Here is a 19831-nt window from a genome sequence, read left to right as displayed (position 1 = left end):
ATGTAAGCAATGCTCCCTCCCCTGAAATCTGAATCTCCAATAACTCTTCTTGAAATCTGATTAATATTTGGTATAGAGATTCCTTTCTTGGGAAGTTATTTTCTTATCAGCCCTTTTCTGACACTGCAGTTTAAAAATACATTGGTTATATAAGTCACTTACAGATTTTTTTCATTCCATTATAGGAACGGCTTTGGCCACATCGGAATCAAGGGCACCTGTAAGCCAAAAATTAAATCTTAGCTAACTTAAAATTACTTTAGGCTCTGAAAACCCTTTTATATGCCAAGATGGTTCCCATAGCAGACAGGCCTGTGTTGTTTGTTTTGTGTGAAAGTGAATGATAAAAGATCCATGAAATCGACACAGAAAGCCAGAACAGCAGAAAGAACTGAGGGCTCTCCATCATTGCGGCTTCTACCCTCTGCTGACTTGTGGAACAATGGAAGCTACACATCCAACTGCAGATCTAACACAGCTGTGCATTTCATTAGATGAAGAGCACTAGTGACACAAGTAAATAATTAACTTATTCTGGTCCGCTGACTGTGCTTATGAGACCAGTCATAGCTGACAGATTTTAATACAAGTTAACACAAAGAAACCATAATGAGCTTAGAAGTTAAAACAAAATATTTAGACAGAATTTGATGATCTCGAATCTCAAATTAGACAAATGATTTTTTAAAGTTTGTATTTTACTGAATTCATTTGGTGGGGGGAAGAGAGTTCTCAATCTTAGAACCAGACTTCTCTTTCTTTTTTTAAAGGTATTTCTGTTTCAGAATTATTCAAATCCTTAATTAAAGTAGGAAGGTTTTTTTCTTATTTTTCAAATGAAAAATTAAAACTCTGGTTTCTCCAGGGACAGAGGCATAAAAATCTCTTCCAATATTTAGAACTCTTAGAAGTTATAGTTTCCTTTAACACTGGTTTTAAAATGTAAATGATATGCAGTACGCTTCAGCGTGTTAACACTCCCCTGGATCCTTGAAAAGGGGATGGACTACAAATAAACCATATCTAATGGAAGCTGTTGTGAAACAATTACTGATTCATACCTTAAATGCTTACACAGCATTTCAGATTTTAAAATAAAATTTCATCCCCCGGCTCACGCTGGTGTCTCGACTCCATTGTTTATAGCACAACCTCCTGGCAGTGAATTGCAAATACACCAGTTTAACAGGACCGGGAACACTTAATGCCCTCATAGGGGCCAAATGGGAATTAGACCACAGATTACACTACTGAACTTTTAACAAATGAAAACAGACAACAAGGAAAAACTGGAACACAGAAAGTTAGAGCAGAAAGGTTCTACAGATACCCAGTCATTAAAATATTACTCCATCACCGTCAATCTTAATTTCAAGTTGTAAAGGTAAAGAATTTAGGGAGTCTCAGGAAGCCACAAATCTCACCGCCAAGCCACACAGGAAAGGCAAATCTGGGGATCCACTGCCACAGTTCTCTGTGTCACGGCCCCTACACTGGAGGCTCTTACACCAATTTGTTATTTCTATTTCTGTGGCCTCGCAGAACACGTAAATCATTTAAAGAATACCCAGCAAAAGTCCAGTTAATCTGACAAATCACTCTTAGAAAGTATTTCTAATTGTAAACAGCAATTCACTTGTTCATAAGTCATTTGTGGACTTTTTTTTTTTAAACTAGTCTTAGTGTAATGGATCCATCTCAATCCAAATAGGAAAAAAAAAAAGGTAAGAATGTGAGAAAAAAGATAAGGAAGAAAACTAGAGCATTATATTACCATATAAAGACAGGAAAGCAAGTAACAACTGGCAAAAGACAACTGTAATAACATCTTTAATCTGAGATCTGTTTTTGGTGTGACTTTAACGTGTTGAGAACGAGCTAGCAAAGGGTTTTCTCTTTTGTTGATAGCCAGGTCTCCCCTTAGGATCACACTCTGCTTCACTTTTTAATTTAAAAAATTTTTATTTAGCAAGTCTACCTTCTATGTAACCACTTTTGGATTAAATTTATCACTCTCAGGTTGATATATATTTTCATTCTTCCTTTTCTGAGTGAGAAAAGAGAATCATTTCTCTCGATGCCCTCAGTTAATAAGCTGCGTGACAAATGCTGTGACGGAGGCGGGGGATACGAAGAGGTTCAGAGACTTGAGTCCACTCGAGAGGTGTCCCACGCAGAGGAGCCTAACTGAATACTGACCATGAAAACACCTGGATAGTTCAGCTTACCAGGTTCTAATGCTCTAAGAGATGCAGAGCAAATCAGGCAGTATGTCCTGCTGAAATAACACTAATCAGAGTCTAAACTGCCTACTTTCTGTGAGTACCAGTTAGACAAGACTTTTCTTTTTCTGCACAGTTTAACACTCTGTCACTAAGCGAAGGTGAAATGATGCTCCGATGCTTCTCTATCAGTCCTAGTGCAAGAAGAGGGTTGGTGTTTGGTGAAGGAGTGATCACTGTATTAATGCCCGGTATTAATGAGGTTCATAAATGGGGGCCGGGGGGACGCGATCTATAACGGGCTCATCACCCCTTGGACACTCAGACCTGTGTAGGGTGGGACATCCTGGAATTGGGTGACCTTAATTTGTCTCTGTGCTGTTCAACTGATATTGTTACCTTGGGGATAAAGCACCGCTTTCTGGTGAGCCTTAGCTGTTCGGTCTTTGGAATGGGAATAATTAGCACCTATCTCATGAGGCAATTGTGTTAGAAGAACAGATGAGCTAATGTCTGAGAGGTACTTTAAGGTCCTCAGAGAAAGGCGGCATCTAAATACAAGGAATTATTATTATATAAGAAACCTAATTACTCTCAGCAGGAAGCAAACTAGCAACGCAAAGGAGACCAACTTAATGAATGGAAGGGGCAGATGCAGTTGCACTAACTGTGGCTGAAGAGACCGAAAAGCAGCTCACTCCGCTGGGTTCAGATCATTTCACACGATCAGGATGGTGTCTCCTAATAACGTCAGAGCTTCACAGGACCTGGGCTGCGGATTTCCAGGGCAGAGTAGCTTGCTGCTCATGAATATGGTGGTAAACGGGGCCGAAGAAGCAGGAGGAATGCTTTCAAGTTCGACTGTTCGTGTTAAATAAGAAATGTTTCTACTTTGAACAAACGCATCTCGATAAGCCTTTACATATTCAGAAATGTAAGTCTCTAAATCAAAACGTGAAGGCTGACACAGGTGGTTGCTCCTTTCTTCCTTTCCCCCTTTCCAGTTATTGAATTAACCTTCTTTTATTCTCACACCACCACCTTAAATAATCCCAAGGGGGAGGGGAGGAGACAAAAACTGTTGAATCATATTAGCTTTGTTCTGTTGCTGAATCGCTTCCAGATCTATCACATCACTTGCCATATCCCGGTTGACATAATTTTAATTCGGCTCTTCCTTACATGTTAACAGATAAATAATGCATAAGAAAACTTGATTAGCTTTCTTATTAAAACATCACTCTAAATGAGAGGAGGCGCTAGAAGACAATACAGTTTTTACACGGCTTTCCCATGAGCAGTTGAATGGTTTGATGTGATAAATTTGCATAGTCTGAAGCACACAAAGGGCTGATTAATTGAAACCCTTACAATGCTTCTGGAAGCAGCTATTGTAAAACAATAACCATAGGAACTTTACAAAATACACATGGCTGAATGTGTCAAGAGCTTAATAAAATGTGTTGAGGCTATACTATTTGGAAACAGAATTGGAGATTTTTATTCTGGGCCATAAAACACTAAACACCCTAATTTCAAAGCTTTACTTGGATATTTACTGAAAGGTCAGAGGGTTACTGGCTAGCTACCGAAGACCAAAATTTGTTCTTAAAAAAACTAAAATAAAATCTTCTCGAGGTGTCTATGTGGACAAAATAATCTTGATTTCAAACATTAAAGTAAGAGTTGCCAGAAGTTCTTTTTGGAACAAAACTCTGAAGGATTGTCTGGCATCATATACCTTATCTTGGGGCTCACACTGTTAGCTCCATCGGCCCCCTTCTCCCCTCCCACTTGGAGTCTTTCATTCAAGCAGGATCAAGCAAAGTAGGGAGCCAAAGACATCCAGACTTTGAAGCCTCAGACTAGCAGAGGGGATTTTAGACAGTCTCAAGTGCTACATGAGTACAAGGTGTTATTATTATTACTTTAAATCAGAGTCTTTTTTCATTCTCTCAATTTTAGAGAACATAATATAGAGAATGGAAATAACAAGTGAAGGTCTGGAAAAGGCAAAGGTTTTGCCCAGCCTTGTTTAACAAACAAACTTTCCTCTTGGCTTTTCTGCCACACACAAATTAATATTTTCTTACTTCCCACAGCCTCTTCATACCTACTGTATAAAGATTCTTTAATGTGTTGGAAAGTCAGGGTAGACTTTTTTTTCTTCTAATAAACATTCAGTTAATATCTCAATAAATTAATTTAACAGGTTGCTGAATAACTTTTATTAATGCAAAATGGAGGCAAGTGACCTTATAATGAAACTTTTGTTGAACAAGAGAGGGCCAAAGACGAACCTTCCAAACAATGTTACCCATAAATGCATAATCCTTATGAACCAATACTGTGAAAAAACTGCATTTAGTAAGACTATATTTCTATTTTAAAACGAAGTTTGACTTCACTCCACTTAAACTAGCTGTCTGAGGATTTAGGGGGCGATACTGAGGAGTGTATACCGTTATCTCAGATTTGCAGTTATTAAAAAGCTTCTGTTTGCCAGGACAAACACTCTTGCTCAAATACAGTTTTTCCTCTCCTTTGGAATACTGTTTGGTATTGCTGCCGATTCTGTGATCTACAGGACCTTTGTTGGAGGTGCTAATCCTTTTTCACATGAGAGACTGAGAAATGTTCTTTCAGAGAAGTGATATATTGCCTTTTTTCCCCCTACATCAAAGGAGTCCACTTTTTCCTCCCTCATTGTGAATGGCAGCAAAAGTAAGAGGAAATCTGGAAATATAATAATTTGGTTTCCTGAGCAATGAAATGAAATTTAACTTGGGGAATTCCTTAGGCTGACAGATAATTTTTGTTAAAGGATTAAAAAATAAAACAAACAAACAAAAAACCCAACTGAGCAGGGAATCTGCTCACCCTTCTAATAAACGCACTAACCATCATAGAAAGCAAGGCTCAAGATAAAAGTGTTTGCCTTTGACGAGTTCCCTTCATATAGAACTTATGCCAAAGTTCAAGAGGCTTACATAACTTATTTTGATTTTAATAAGAATTCTAGTTCCAAACATGACTCCAATCAGCATTCTGTGTGAATGTGTCTTCCTATCTTTAACTCTATCTATAAAGCTGATCAAGGAAGAATGTGAAGAGAAAACACGAAGAACATTCCAGACCCATCTCTGCTCTCTTTTCGCCTGTGGAGCATCATTATGCATCTATTATGTAGGTCATGGCTTCACTCTGAAGTACCTAGAAGTCTAGAACACTTGGGAAAGGAGATCAAGACTTTGGGGTTCTAATATTTTCCCACCACCACCCGAATTTAAAACAAAACTAAACTTTCCTTCCTTGGTAAACAAACATACAACAATTTCATAACTGTGGTGTACAGGTTATTACTAAATCATCTCACCTTTTCCAATATTTTGCATACTACTAAAGGATGAGCTGTTCTCGAGATTCTTGACCAAAGGCCAGCTCCTTTGAGGGGGAGCTGATTCACTGCGCATTTACTGATGAGATGCGCAACGGACCTCACAAAGACCCAAAGGACGAATGTACTTCATTAAAATTCTTTGAATTTCTCATTGGAAAACTATGTTGGAATTCCCTTATCTAAAAAGTGTGCTGTGAATGAATATTACCTGCTTTTCAGGCTGGAGGAGTCTTCATGTTAATTGTGACACCCTCTTCCTTACGGAAGAGTTTCTCCTTCCTCCACGCTTGGCTCTCTCTGCTTGGTCCTCCTCCATTACCCAGGTCACAGAAAATGATGCTGTTTACTGGGTCTGTCACATTTTTAACAGCTACTGATCAAACACTTTCACTTCTCCAGTGGGGCTTCTCTGTCTGATCGATTACATTCAAGCTTTGCTTAGTACACAGCACTGATGCTGATTCCCAACTACTTAGTACTGACTCTCCTGCCCCAGATCACCCACTTACTGTGGCCTCTTCAATCTTCTTGCTGAGCTTTTATAACACAGAACACATAGCTACTGCTGTTTAGCTTCCTCTTCACATTTATTTCATTTAGCTACTAATTATCCTACCACCTTTGAAGTGAACAGGCTTGAGCAGGAGAGACACTCATGTTCCGTGAAACTAAATTTTCAAGTCTCCTTTAACTGTTAGAGAGGATATTTTAAGAGGCATTAGGTACAGAAATGCCATCTACGTAGTATGCATATACAAAAAGGATTCCTAATAACAGCTTTGTCAAAGTAAACTTTTAACAAAAGACAAAAATCAGGACATCTGCAGGGCCACATCGCTTTCTAAACACTGAGAATAACAAATTCAATGCTCTAAGTGGAAGGGGCAAAAAGAGATGGGCATAAAGATGACCTACATCAGAACAATCTTTATATTTTCTCATAGAGAACACACGTGTGTCAGCTTGCAGATGTTACCTATATATATATATATGTAATTTCCAAACAATTCTATATTTCAAGAGTAAAAACTAAGTTCAACTAACTACTGCACTTATGCTGGTGTATATCTAGACCCAAACTGAAAGAAATCACTGTAGGAGTCACGGTGAGACACATGAAATTTTCATCAGCTCATTTCATGACAACCACAATAGCATAACCGACATTGTGGACTGTTCTCCGTTTCATTCACATTTTTACTTGCTGGCATCCAACTCTTTCAGGCCTCATCCAGCTCATCTTTGGGTCCCACGCTTAGGGCTGGGTTGCTGCACGGCTCCATATAGACGCCGCCAGCTGTGCCTGCTGCATGTGAATGTTCCAAATCAGCTCCCCGCCAGCACTGTCCAAGTCACTCCCCTCAAGTACCCCTCCTCTTCTGGCTCTAACTATCACATCTAGCCAGATGAATCAGGAGAATGGGAAAAGTGGAGAACTCAAAAATTTACTTCCTCTTATTTATGCTCAAATTCTTGATAGATTTGGGATTTTAACCAAAGCTACCAAGCCTGACCAGAGGGCCAATTAAAGAAGGGAGTGGGGACAGTGTTTTACAATGAGGTGATTTTAGAAAGACAGGAATACCTGGAAACACAGCTCTGTGTTAGGAGTATCTCTTAATATGGGGGTTTGGCAGACATTTCTAAAACAAGGTATGTGAGGATACTGCTTCCCCTGGAGTGGTGGCAGGAGTGCTATGTGAAGCTGCTTATCCAGGAAGAAAGGGAATTTTGTGTCTCATTAAGGAAATATTAGAATTAATATTTAAATTACTAATATTAAATATAATATTAAGAAATGTTAGAATTCTGTCCCAAGGAAAGGTTGTGTCTTTCCCAAGGGGAAATCTCAGGAAATATGGCAACCTTGGGGGCAGAGTGGTAATGGGATATCAAAAGAGAAAAGAAACACCTCAACTGGAATTAACAGAATGGGCAATGCACTTGGAATCAAAAATCTGGATTTGAATCCTGACTCTGCCAACACTAAGCTGTAGTAGGCAAGCAAGCTACTCACAACTCTCAATCTCCTATTCTGTATAGTAGAAATAACAACACCAACCAGAATTGTAAAGGTTAAAGGATGGAATATAGATGAAAATGCTTATAAACTATTAATACACAAAAGGTAAATACTATAAATGCAGGTGACTCCCAAATTTTATCTCTAGTCCTAACCTCTCCCTGGAGCTCCCGACTCTATACCCAAATGCCTACTCAACCTCTTCACTTGGAGTCTAATGGGCATCTCGAACCTGAGGGCCAAAATCTCAACCCCTGCCCTTGCCTAACTCCAAAAAAACCATTCCTTCTCCAGTCCTCCCCTTCTTGGTAAATAGCCCTGCCAGTTGCTCAGGCCACAGAACTCACCCTCAGTTCCTGTCTTTTCCTCCTCCAACATCTCTGCCATCAGCAAGTCCTGTTGGCTCTAATTCCAGAACATATCCAGAATCCATCACTTCTCTCCAATTTTCCACTGCTACTGCCCCTGTCGAAGCCACTGTCCTCTCCTCCCTGGACCACTGCCACAGTCTCCCTGCTTCCCTCTCTGTTCCCCTCCAGTCTGCTCTCCATATGGAATCCAGGGTGATTTCTTAAAATAGTAATTAGATCTTGTCCTCCTTTGCTTACACTCACCACCCAACAGGCCTATTGGTTCCCAGCATATTTAGTATGAAGTCCAAACTCCTTTCCTTCGGCCACAAGGCCCTGTAGTATGTGCCTCATCCTTTTTCTCTCACTATCTCAAACCATGTTCCTCCTCAGGCACATGCCTGGCCAGACTGGCCTTATGTCTGTTCCCTGACTATGCCAAGCTCACTGATACCTCGGGGCTGTTGAACTTCACTCTCCCAGACCCTTGCTTCTCTGGCTCCTTTTCATCCTCCAGGTCTCAGCTCAAATGTCGCTTTGTGCAAGAGGCCATCCCTGACCATCAATCCACAGTACACCCCCTCTCCCCGCAAACCAGTCACTCTTTCACATCAGCCTTCATCTGCAGCACTTATCACTATCTTAAATTACTGTGTTTGTGTTTTTATTTACTTCTTTTCCATCTGTTTCCTTCCCTAAGAAAACATAAACCCCAGGAAAGCAGAGACCCTGTCAGTATTTACCACTGTATTCCCAGTATCTAGAACAGTGCCTGGTACATAGTGAAAGCTCCAGAAATGGATCAATTAATTAATAATATAAGCACTTGAGATGATCCTCCATCATCTCAAGTTCAACAAGACACAGAGTTGCTTTGTGATCGGTGCCCTCATTTCCAGGCTTAAAACCAGTCACTGTGGCCTCCTTCCTCTCCTTGGCTCTCTTTATTCCTGTCGGTCAACACGTTGCACTGATTTGCTCTTCACTGTTGCTCCCCATTTTTTCTTTCACAGGAAAAAAAATCTTCATCACAGCCTTCCAAGTCCAGACCCCACCCAGCCTGCCTTCCTTTCCTGCCCAGCCTGCAAGAGAAGACAGGGACAGACCTACCAGCAGTTACCTTTACTGACTGCTGGCGGTGCTCCAGGCGCTGTGCTCCCTGCTTCACACACATCATTTTGTTTAATCCCAGTAACAACTCCTAGGAAACCGTCTCCATTTCAAAGGGATAAAATTGCTCACTTAGCGCTCAGGACCTCTACCTCTTTGCTATACTTTTTCTCAACCTGAAGGCTTTCTTTGAACGCTGAACAGAGGTGGCCATGAAGAAAAGGAGAAATGTGTCCATTCAGTAAGCCCACAAGGCAGGGCAGGGCTAACGCGTATACATTACAGGAAAGCGCACTCAGGCTCAATATAACCATCGGAACGGTGCCACCACAGAACGGCCGCCTCAGAAAGCAGCAAGGGCCCCCCTCCACAGCTCATGTGCGAAGTGGAGAACCATCTGCCAAAACTAATCTAAAAGAAATTCTTATACTGGGGAAGATGGATTTGGACTAGACTTCTAAAAGGTCTTTTTAAACTCTGAGATTTTGTCCCTATCTACGATAAGCTCTCAACTTCTCTCTCATGAATGGTCTCCACCATATAGTTTACTATTTAACTATATGTAATCCTTTGTATTCATCTTTTTGCCAACTCCTTAGGGGCATTAGCCAAGGGTTGAGTTTCCTTTCTACCTCCTAGAGAGCCCAACGCGGTTTTGAGCCCATGGCAGTGACTTAAATATGACCAAATAGATTTATTTGGGCTGTCAAGGCAGATTCTCACTGAAGCCCAGGGTGCACATATGGGTGGCATATGCATTTAGCTATTTTGGTTGGAAAAGCTTCAGTGGGCTTGTGTGGCCAGTTGGCCAGTTGGACTGGGGAGCTATGAATCTAGGGTGATGAAAGCCCTAGTACCAGTCTGCATAAAGATGAGACATTCCATTTCTGATATTTACTAGGAAGAATAAGTTATACTAATTTGGGGAGGGAAGATTTTTGTCTTGTTATACCTGTACATTTAAGATATTTAATTATTCCACAGACACATTGAGTGAATACCATATAATATGCCAAGTGCTGTGATGGGGGCTTGGGGGGGTTAAATAAATTAGTAGGGCATGTTTCCTATCCTCGATAAATGTAAAATATACTTAAAGTTAGCAAACAAGGTATTCTGATATTTAACAACAACATATACAAATATTTTAAAACCATTGCTATTTTTGAATCTTTACAATTTATATATAAATGAAAAGAACTTGAAAAAATAGGCTTCTGCTACTGTCATGCCTCTGACTTCAGATGGGTGACATTCAAGGAAAGGATCAAAATGGTAGACCTTAGTTACAATAATAATCCAGGGAAAAGATAAGCTATTCTTAGATAATTAAGAGTTGACAAAATGTGGTTAATACTCTTCTGATAATTGTTAGCATTTATGTCATAATTCTGAGTGTGTGAACTTTAAACGTTTTTAACTTAGTTTTAAATCTTAGAAATGATTAGAACAACCAAAAAAAAACAAAAAAAAAAAACAAAAACAAGGTACCTTGGAGGCAAGGCTCTGGTCAGCAGACAAAAGGTTGGTGCTCTAAAAACCCTCCTCACCTTTTATTAAAATAATTTTAACTTCAGTTCTATAAACTGCAGAGAAAACAACGAGGCACACTAAGCATTCTTGTGTTGAAAATTCTCGAATAATGGACATATGGATTTCCAGTAAACAGGGCAGAGGAAACACATGTTTATCTCTACTCCTTCTCAAACTCCTTATCAAAACTCCTTCTCCAAACAGGAGAGTTGACAAAATTAACGTAGAAACCTATAAGGAAAAAGAATGGACAAGAGAGAATTTTGAAAGCTGACGAATAGAGGAAAGAACAGTAAGTGACTTGAAAGAAGGAGAAAAATAAACCTAAGTACCTGCAGCAGAGGCACGAGGAAGTGAGCTGACTCAGCCCTCACTGCCACTCCCGGGAAGGCTTAGGAAATAGCACAAAGTGCTGGCAAAAGGGGGATGAGGTGTGGGGCTGAGGGCAGCGGGAACGACTCAAAGGTCCCCATCCATCAGCAGTTCCAGTGGGCTCCGCGTTAAAAATGTGTCTGGACTGATCCCTTCTCACCACTTCCCCCGCCACCAGGCTTTTCCCACTCACCACCTGGGCTCTTAAAACAGCCTTTTAACTGCTATCACTGCTCCTTCACTCGCCCTATCATATTTCTCATCTGCTCAGGCCCCTCCAGGGGCGTCCCTCTCCCTCAGAGTAAAAGCCGAAGTTCACAGAGTGACCATCGAGGCCTCACCTCTGACTCCCTCCGCTCCGGCCACACTGGCCTCGTGGCCAGGCCTCGAGCACTCCAGGCTGGCTGCAGCCTCAGACCTTCCTTTTCCCTCCACTGCTCGTCCACCTGAGAGGGTCTGCTCCCTTAACTGCTCTCAGGGCTTTCCTCAAAGTCATCTTTTCAATGAGGTGCTGCTCCTCGACCACTTTACCTCAAACTTCAGGACTAACCACTCCTGCCCCACATGCTTCCTATTCTGCTCCCCTATCTTTTTTTTTTTTTTTTTGTCTTCTCAGCACTTAACATTATCTCTCTTGCCCACAAGAATGTAGGCCCCACAAGGGCTGGGATTTTGTCTGTTTTGTTTACTGCTTATCACCAGGGCCTAGAATAGTACCAGACACTTAGGAGATACTTAATAAACATCTGTAGAAATATATGTCTGTATAAGAAATCATCAGAACCCGAGTTTCTATTCTCCACCCCATACAGCCAAGAAACTACCCTTCTACCCCAAAACTTACCCGAGAAACTGAACCACAATGACCCATGATCCACAGGTAGCAATTACAGTGGAGGGTGGGGTGAGGGGCTGGCCTGATACAGAGGAATAAAGTGAAAGTCTGTGCACTGAACCAGGGGCTGCAGCCCCCTGCCCCTATCTGGCTTCCAGAAGGTCAGCTGATAGCCTTAAGCACTGCACCCACCCTCATTCCCAGCTGCAACCTTCAGGCAGTAGCTAGAAAGATCCTACTATGTAGAAACTGAATGGTTCGCTGCCTGATCAACCTACAATGACAGCCACCAGTCAACAAGTTCTGTCCCTGGGACACAGAGCTTTCAAAGTTCAAGGAGGCAGCAGACATTAAAGGAAAGCTTCCAACCACAACAACCAGACCCTAAAACACATAGGAGGGAAAAAAATCTCTCTAGAAACGGAGACAAAATTAGAAACAGAAGAAAAACAAAAAACAAAACAACCAAAAAAGTAAAGCTAAAAGAAAACTAAAAATATATACATATATACCTGTTGTTGTAAAAAGGAGGAGTACAAATTAAATTTAAAATTGTAATTAGAAATTAAAAATATAATAGGTAGGTTAAAAAAAATCTGGAAAATAAAATCGATCAAATCGCCTAGAAAGAAAAATAAGAGAAAAGAATGGAGAGTGGGGGGAGAAAAGGTAAGAAAACTAGAGCATCAATCTGGAAGATCCAATATCTAACTAATAGGAAACCCAGAAAGGACACAGAGAAAATGATGAAGAAGAAATTACCAACAAGAAATATAAGAAAATGTCCAAGAATTGAAGGAACTCGAACTTCCAGAATAAGAGGGTGCCTGATTTCCAAGGGCAAGGAATGAAAAAAGGGTCTATGGAATTTCAGAATTCAAGACAAGAAGAAGATAGTAAAAGCTTCCAGAGAGCAGGGTGGGGTGAGGAAAGAGAGAAGGATGGAAGGAGGAAAACAGAGAGAAACAGAGCATACACACAACGATCAGGAAGAATGACATTACAATTCAGATAAGTAGCATGGAATCCAGACGATAATGTAGCAATGCGATCAAAATCCTTAGGGAGAAGAATTTTAAAATCTAGAATTCCATATTCAACCAAAGTATACATCAGGTATGATGACAGAACATGTTCAGACATACATGAGCTCAAAAAATTTACTTTCCACGCACACTTTCTCGGCAACGTAACGGACGGACTACCCCACTATGGGGGTGGGGGTGGGCTGGAGAGAAAAGTGACATGGGAAGAGCCAAGAAACAGGGGCTCAAATGGGAATTTCATAAATGACTACCATTCGGCAGACTTAGAGTGCGTTGTGGACTGTGTGCCCGAAAATTCATATGTTGGAGTCCTAACTCCTGGAGTACCTCAGAACGTGACCCTATTGGGAGACAGGGTCTTTAAAGAGGCAATCAGGTTAAAATGAGGTCATTAGGGTGGGCCCTAATCCAGGATGACTAATGTCCTTATAAAAAGGGGAAATGTGGATACGGACATGTACAGAGGGAAGATGATGTGAAGACACAGAAGAAGACAGCCATCCATCTACAAGCCAAGGAGAGAGCCCTTAAAAGAAAGCAACCCTGATGACACCTTGATCTTACATTTCTGGCCTCCAGAACTGAGAGACAATAAATTTCTATTGTGTAAGCCACCCAGTCTGTGGCATTTTATTTTGGCAGTCCTAGCAAACTAACACAGAGTGCTTCCCAACCTTTTTGGAAAACATTTTAGGGCACACAAGATGAGCTGCTCAGGGCCTTGGCTGCCCCAGGCTCTGCTCTGCATTCCTGAGGGTTACAAGGATTAATCTCTCAGTCCACCTATTACGATTCTTAAAACGTTGGCTGGGAAGGTCTGGCTCAGAGTATATAACCGCCACAGTTTGGAGGAGGAAGAGTCAGAGTGCTATAAAAGAAATCATCTGGGGAAAAAATGATCCTAACAGACTACTGATCACATGGAAGATTGTGCTGAGAGGCTGTTGATGGTATAGAAGAATGGTAAGGAGAATAAAGAAAATAAAGCAAAAATTTTAAATGAGATAATTATTAACTTCTGAAAAAATAAAGTTACATAGCAAAGGAAATATACTCAACAATTACTTGGTTTGGGAATGAACAATATTTATGTAGTCAAACTATACAATCTAAATAATTAAGTAACTCAAAATTATGATAAATCTATGAGGGAATGGAGCTTGGGAGCAGGAAAGAGAGGTAGCAAAGTGCTCGGTCCTCCTACCTGTCACAATGGGAGATCAGCAGGTGACATCTAAAATGGATGAATCAATATAGGGCTGCTTAAGAATATTATTTAGAAATACAAAGATGAAGACGAGACGAAATTGCTTCTAGGAAGCAGAATTGGAAGAAAGGCAAGGACTTATGTTTTTTAGTACAAGCCGCCCTTTTTTGTAATATTTGACTTTTTTAAGCCATGTGCATTTATTATTTAATAAAAAAATTATACTTAAAGGAAATAAAAATTATGTTCAGTTAAGCGTCCTATGTTATTCCTCCCATTACTCTGTTAAAGTTTACATTACCTATTTTTTTGTTTGCTTTTTTTCCCCCCAATCTTTTCAATAAATCTAATGAAGCTGTAAGAGAAGGGAATATCAAGGGAATCTAGGCTAATCAGAAGGTTTTACCCTTGGATTAAAAGCCATCTGGAAAAGGAAAACTAGCAAGATAAACTCCTCACTACAAGTGAAAGGTCATCGAGACCCAGGAGGACTTTTTTCAGTTTCATATAGTGATGTACTAGTCAAAGCCCCCTAAGAGTGAACAGACCTTTAAAATCTGCTACGTTTCAGATCACTGCAAGTTGGAAACCACTTCTGTCAATGAACATTATCCATAATTGTTTGCAAAAATGCAACAGCACAAAGACTTGTTGACATTTTACCTAGCGGTCTGCATTCACAGGAACTTACTAATCAAGTGTGGTTTTCATTTTCAAAAGTAGCACGTTGATTATACTGTAACATATATACACTTATATATAATATACAGATTAAAACCTGGGTAAAATCAATCCAACAAGAGTGGGGAATCTGTTCCTTTTCACTTTCCCCCTACCTTCAATTCATTCATACATTCAACCATTAGCAACTACCTACTAAGTATCTACTATGTGAAAGGCTCTTATGAGAATATAAAGACACGGTCCCTGTCCTCAAGAAGTTTAGTGGAGTGAGAACACAGTGGATAATCACTGAAATGTACTCCAGCCTTCAACTCTTTACACAATACTCTGATGGAGTAATGCACAAGGATTTGGGCTTCAAGTTTGCAAACTGATTCAGCGTGGAGATGTCCTCTTATGGTGTGCATTCTTGTAAAGCTTCCAGTGCCAACATTTTACAAGGGAAGCATCAAGCTTTGCTCTTGTCTAGGTAATAGGTCAAGTAAAATAGAGGCTGTTAACAAGGCCACGGCTACCCCAGAAAGACTCAGGAGTGTACCTCAGAAATTGTCAAGACCAAGAGAGAAGGAGAAACAGTCTCAATACAGAGAATTTGACTTTCACTAGTAAGCAGTGGAAAATACGAGAACCTCAAGATATGTTTAAAAACACTCAAAAGTTAAGAATTAGCATCTTAGGAAACTGTATGAAGTAGAGGTGTCAAATTCACATTTATAGATGGAACCAATTCTTTCTTATAAAATATTGATAGGCTGAAATAATCTTGTGTTTGTTAACTGAACTAACAAATGCTTCTGATGAAATAGTATCTTAGTCTGAAACAGTTTCATTGATGGAATGACAACTAAGGCTAGATTCATCTGACCAAACAAATTGTAAAATTTGATATACTTGCTTGGCAAATAAACAGTCAAAATCATCAAGAATACAATGCATAATTATCCTCAAACCAATCAATTAAAAACAGGAAGACACCATACCAGCAATTTATAAGCAAAGGTGAGGTTCAAAGTTGAAGAGTGAATGAATAACAGCCAGTATTAATGATCATTGCTCTCACTTCTTGAGCACTTACTATGTGTCAGGCACAATCCTAACTGCTTAGCAGTCAGGATAGCATAGTAGTTAGTTAAGAGCATGGACTCTGAAGCCAGGCTGCTAGGGTTTAGAAACGAGTTCTGCCACCAGCTGGGGACCTTGGGCAAGCAGCTAACCTTTCTGTGCCTCTGCTTCCTCATCTATAGAATGCAGATCACAACAGCACCTACGTCCTGGGATTGTAAAAAACAAATGAGTTAGGAAATATAATGTGCTGAAGACACTGCCACACACAACAGTGTTAGCTGCTGTTGCTGTTCTTAAAACTATTAAGTGGCAAACAGAGAAAAAATTCAAACCCAGGACAAACTTAAATACTAGGTATATATTGACTAAAAAAGACCTTACTGATAATGAGTTAATCAACAGTGACACAGTACACACATTTCTTGAAGATAAAAAAACAAAACAAAACAAAACCAAAAATGAATGAAAACCCAGCATTAACCACCAACGGGAAGAGTGAGGCTTGCCAGTGGGATGAGCTGGAGAAGCAGCGTGTAGGAGAAGGACCACTATGCAGTGGACACGCACTGCACTGGAGGTGGGAGATCAGGGTCCTAACACCAGCTCAGTGACCAGCGGCGCAGCCTTGACTGGCTGCTTACCAAGCGGAGTGTGAACTTCCTCATCTGTTAACTAAAGGGGCAGATGAAGGTATCTTGTGGTGCTGACATCCTATGATACCATGCCCCAACAGAACATACAGTATTTTAAATATATACCTTTCATAAAAAATAGGTATTACTATTTATTTCTGAACAGCCACTTGTACTTTAGTAGGTACATCATCTAGAATGTATTTATAATTATAATTTTGGCCCAAGCAGTTGTAGAATGAAATAAATAGCATAGAGAAGCAGAACTATGGTATATTTTTAAATGCCATTAAAATATAAACAGGTTAATCTGAGAAATAAAACGAGAATACTTCTGATAACACAGTAATAATTTTTCAAACATACTAAATTTTTCTAATGAGCAGTTATAAAGTAGTTCTTATATAAAGTGGTTAATAAATACTTTACTATAGTTATATAAAAAAATTGAGAAATGAAACAACTTACCTTTTTGCCCATGACGACTGCTGAATTTGTCTCCAATTTCTGGACGCCTTGTCTGTCTCAGCAGCATTTTGATCAGAAAAGCATCTTCAGCATTCGAAGATATCATCACTTTTTCAATATATGAATCCGTTGCCCCTTTGTAGCTAATATTAAGAGGAAGTCACTAAAGCAGAGTTTTCAAACTGCCCTTTGTGAACCTATCACCCTGGCCATATTTTATGTAATACCTATCACAGAATATTTTGACATTCCCATTTTGGGCTCTGAAAAAATGACTTTCATTTTTCAATAACAAATTCAAATGTGACAATTTCCCTGGTACAGTCCTAGTTTAAAATGGCTAACATTTATTATGAGGCAGGCATAATGCAGTTTAATCTTCACCACACATACTATTCACATGTTGTTATTCCTTTACAGGAAATAAGGAATAAGGAAAACTTATAGGAAAACCGATGCTAAGAGAGGTTAATAAGCACTTGTCCAGGACACATGCCTCATACAAAGCAGACCTGGGATTTGAGCTGGAACCTGTTACTCAACTCCAAATTATTAACCACTTTTTAAATATTACTTTTATCTACTCAGCTCTCCCATCGTGAATTTTTTCACACACTTCACCTCTTATCTGTTTTTCATACCATTATTCAGAGTCTACTCTGTGTCAGATCCTTGTAGGCTCTGGACATACAAAGATTAAGTAGACATGGTTCCTGCCCCAAAGAAACACACAACCAACAAAGGAAGAGAGAAAGGTAAGTGCAAGAAGGTTATCAGTGGTATGGGGAAGAGGAAAGGCCCAAGGGAGATGACAGTCAGTCCTACCAGGGGCTGGGGATGACAGTGGTAGCAGGGAGGGGCAGGCTATCAAGGACTGCTTCCCAGAGGAGGGGACCCTAGAGCTGAGTCCTGACCAGGGGGAATGAAATTCCAGGCAGAGGGAGCAGCATGAGTAAATGCACTGAAGTCAGATGAAACATTTGGAGAATAAGAGACAATTTACTAGAAATATGGGGGCCAATGTGCAAAAGGGTAAGGCTAGAGGCATATGCCAAGGGTCATGGACAGTCGTGTATGTATTACTATTTCATTTGGCCTTTATCCTACAGGCAACACTGTCACTGAGAGTTTTACTCAATCTACTCAAGTTTTATTCTAGTTGCTCAATAGAGTAACATGAAGAGATGAGTAATTTAGGGGAAAAAATTACTCTGGCAGTAACAGAGAGAGCCTGAGAGATGTGGGGAGGTTCAAGACTGGAGGCGGATAAGTGGTCACCAATAACTACGAGTCCGGCAGGAGAGGAGGGCCAAACTCAGACAGCTACAGCTGTCATCGGTGGATTAGAGAACTGCTAAGGAGAGAGAACTTACAGGATTTACCAAATTAAGGTTTGTAATGGAAAGGAGTCACGATGGCAGTGCCACTCACCAAGGGAGGGACCCAGAAGGAGCATGTCTGAGGCTGGGGTAGGCGAGGGGAGAAAGATGGTTTGGATCTGGGTTTGGGGCCCCTGCTGTCCAGGTGCTGGTATGGAGCTGAAACTGGGCAGATGTCTATCTGGGAGTCACCAGCCAAAAGGAGCTAACTTCCAATTTCCTCTATTCCTTCTTTTTAAAAACCTTTCAATGTATTTCCAATACATACGTGATGGGCACATCTTTGTACTGCGGCTGCTGGGGCACATTACTTCCTTCCAAGGGAATCTGAGTCACTGTGGGCATGGACTTATTTACAAGCACTTGCTTGTTTTCTACTTTCTCACCTAAGAAAGAGAGAAGGGTGTTAGACAAATCACTATCATCTGTATGGAACGCAAAGATTATTGGTGCATAAAACCACGTGATTAGACTTGGTGCATGAAATTCAGACATGGAAGAAAAAAGAGTCCACACAGTGGGAACTAGAGTTCAACAGGGCTTGTCTGTAATTTTGCAAGCCCATTTGAAAAACCCATAGATTAAGATCACACTGTGTATAAAATTAAGAAACTCATTTAGGAGACCATATTAATGCGAGAAAATTCATGTCAATAGGTAGCAATTTAAAATATCTCCTTGAGTGTTAGAACAGGTTTGGGCCACTTACTAGTTATTTCAACCAGTAATAAGTCACAACCAACCTAACCTGGACAGTGAGAAAATACAAATATTTCTTTGATTTTCCTGCTATTCTCACCTTTGCTTGGTACCTGTTCATGGTAAGCTCAAAGACCAACTACTACACTACTGTCACTGCGCTTATTTTCCCTGCCACAGCACCCAGGTTTAAGGGTACAAAGGCAGCAAGAGGGAGGGGAAGCCATGTACCGCGTGGCTCGGGGCACCACGGGCGGATGCAGCATCACCGCCCAGCACTCACCCCCTGGGCAGCATCCGTGGGCAGGGCTGTGTGGACTTCCTCTCCTAGCCACCTTTCCAACCCAGCCCCCCTTCTCGCCACCTCCCCGCGGCTCCTGTCGCCTAGCGGCCTCAAGAGCTCTCATTTGGCCCCCTCTATCTTTGCTCCCTTCTACTTTCTTCTCCACACTGCGCCCTGCCCCTCCCCCCCATCCCCATAGGCACACTGGCCTTCCTCAGGGTCCTTTAGTGAGCGAGCTGCAGGATACCTGCACAAGCCCTTCCCACGCCTAGACATCCCCTACTTCTGCTTCACTGGTTAACTCCACTTATCCTGCAGCTGCTGGTCATCTCGCCAGGGAAGGCTACCTCGACCTTCCTGACTAGGTCAAATACTCTTGCCATAAAATTGCCCCATAGCTCCTTATATGATTCCTTAACCTGGTTGTAATTTGACCTATGTTTGTGTGCGATCCTTTGATCAACGTTAGTCTCCCACACTAGCCTACAAAACTCATCGGCGCAGGGGCTGTGGGTTGTATCAA

The 19831-nt window shown here is 40.8% G+C and overlaps 1 protein-coding gene across 3 annotated transcripts in view; it reads right to left on the bottom strand.

The window, feature by feature from the left end:
• The window catches only part of POLR3B (RNA polymerase III subunit B), a 115929-nt gene that overhangs the window by 17170 nt on the left and 78928 nt on the right, over positions 1–19831 (bottom strand). For 2 of the 3 annotated variants that reach the window (XM_027107434.1, XM_027107435.1), the window contains exons 22-23: positions 18595–18712; positions 16948–17090 (exon numbers count right to left, since the gene is read on the bottom strand). In XM_027107434.1, the coding sequence (XP_026963235.1) occupies positions 16948–17090; positions 18595–18712 (261 nt within the window). Of the gene's footprint in view, positions 1–15976; positions 16054–16947; positions 17091–18594; positions 18713–19831 lie in introns of those variants that run through there. The other variant, XM_027107436.1, reaches the window with a different exon arrangement.

This window comes from Aethalodelphis obliquidens, unplaced genomic scaffold (genome assembly GCF_003676395.1).
Source record: "Aethalodelphis obliquidens isolate GAN/ISIS:26980383/991018 unplaced genomic scaffold, ASM367639v1 scaffold8, whole genome shotgun sequence".
NCBI classification, from domain to species: Eukaryota; Metazoa; Chordata; class Mammalia; order Artiodactyla; family Delphinidae; genus Aethalodelphis; species Aethalodelphis obliquidens.
This window is presented reverse-complemented; position numbering and strand designations above follow the sequence as displayed.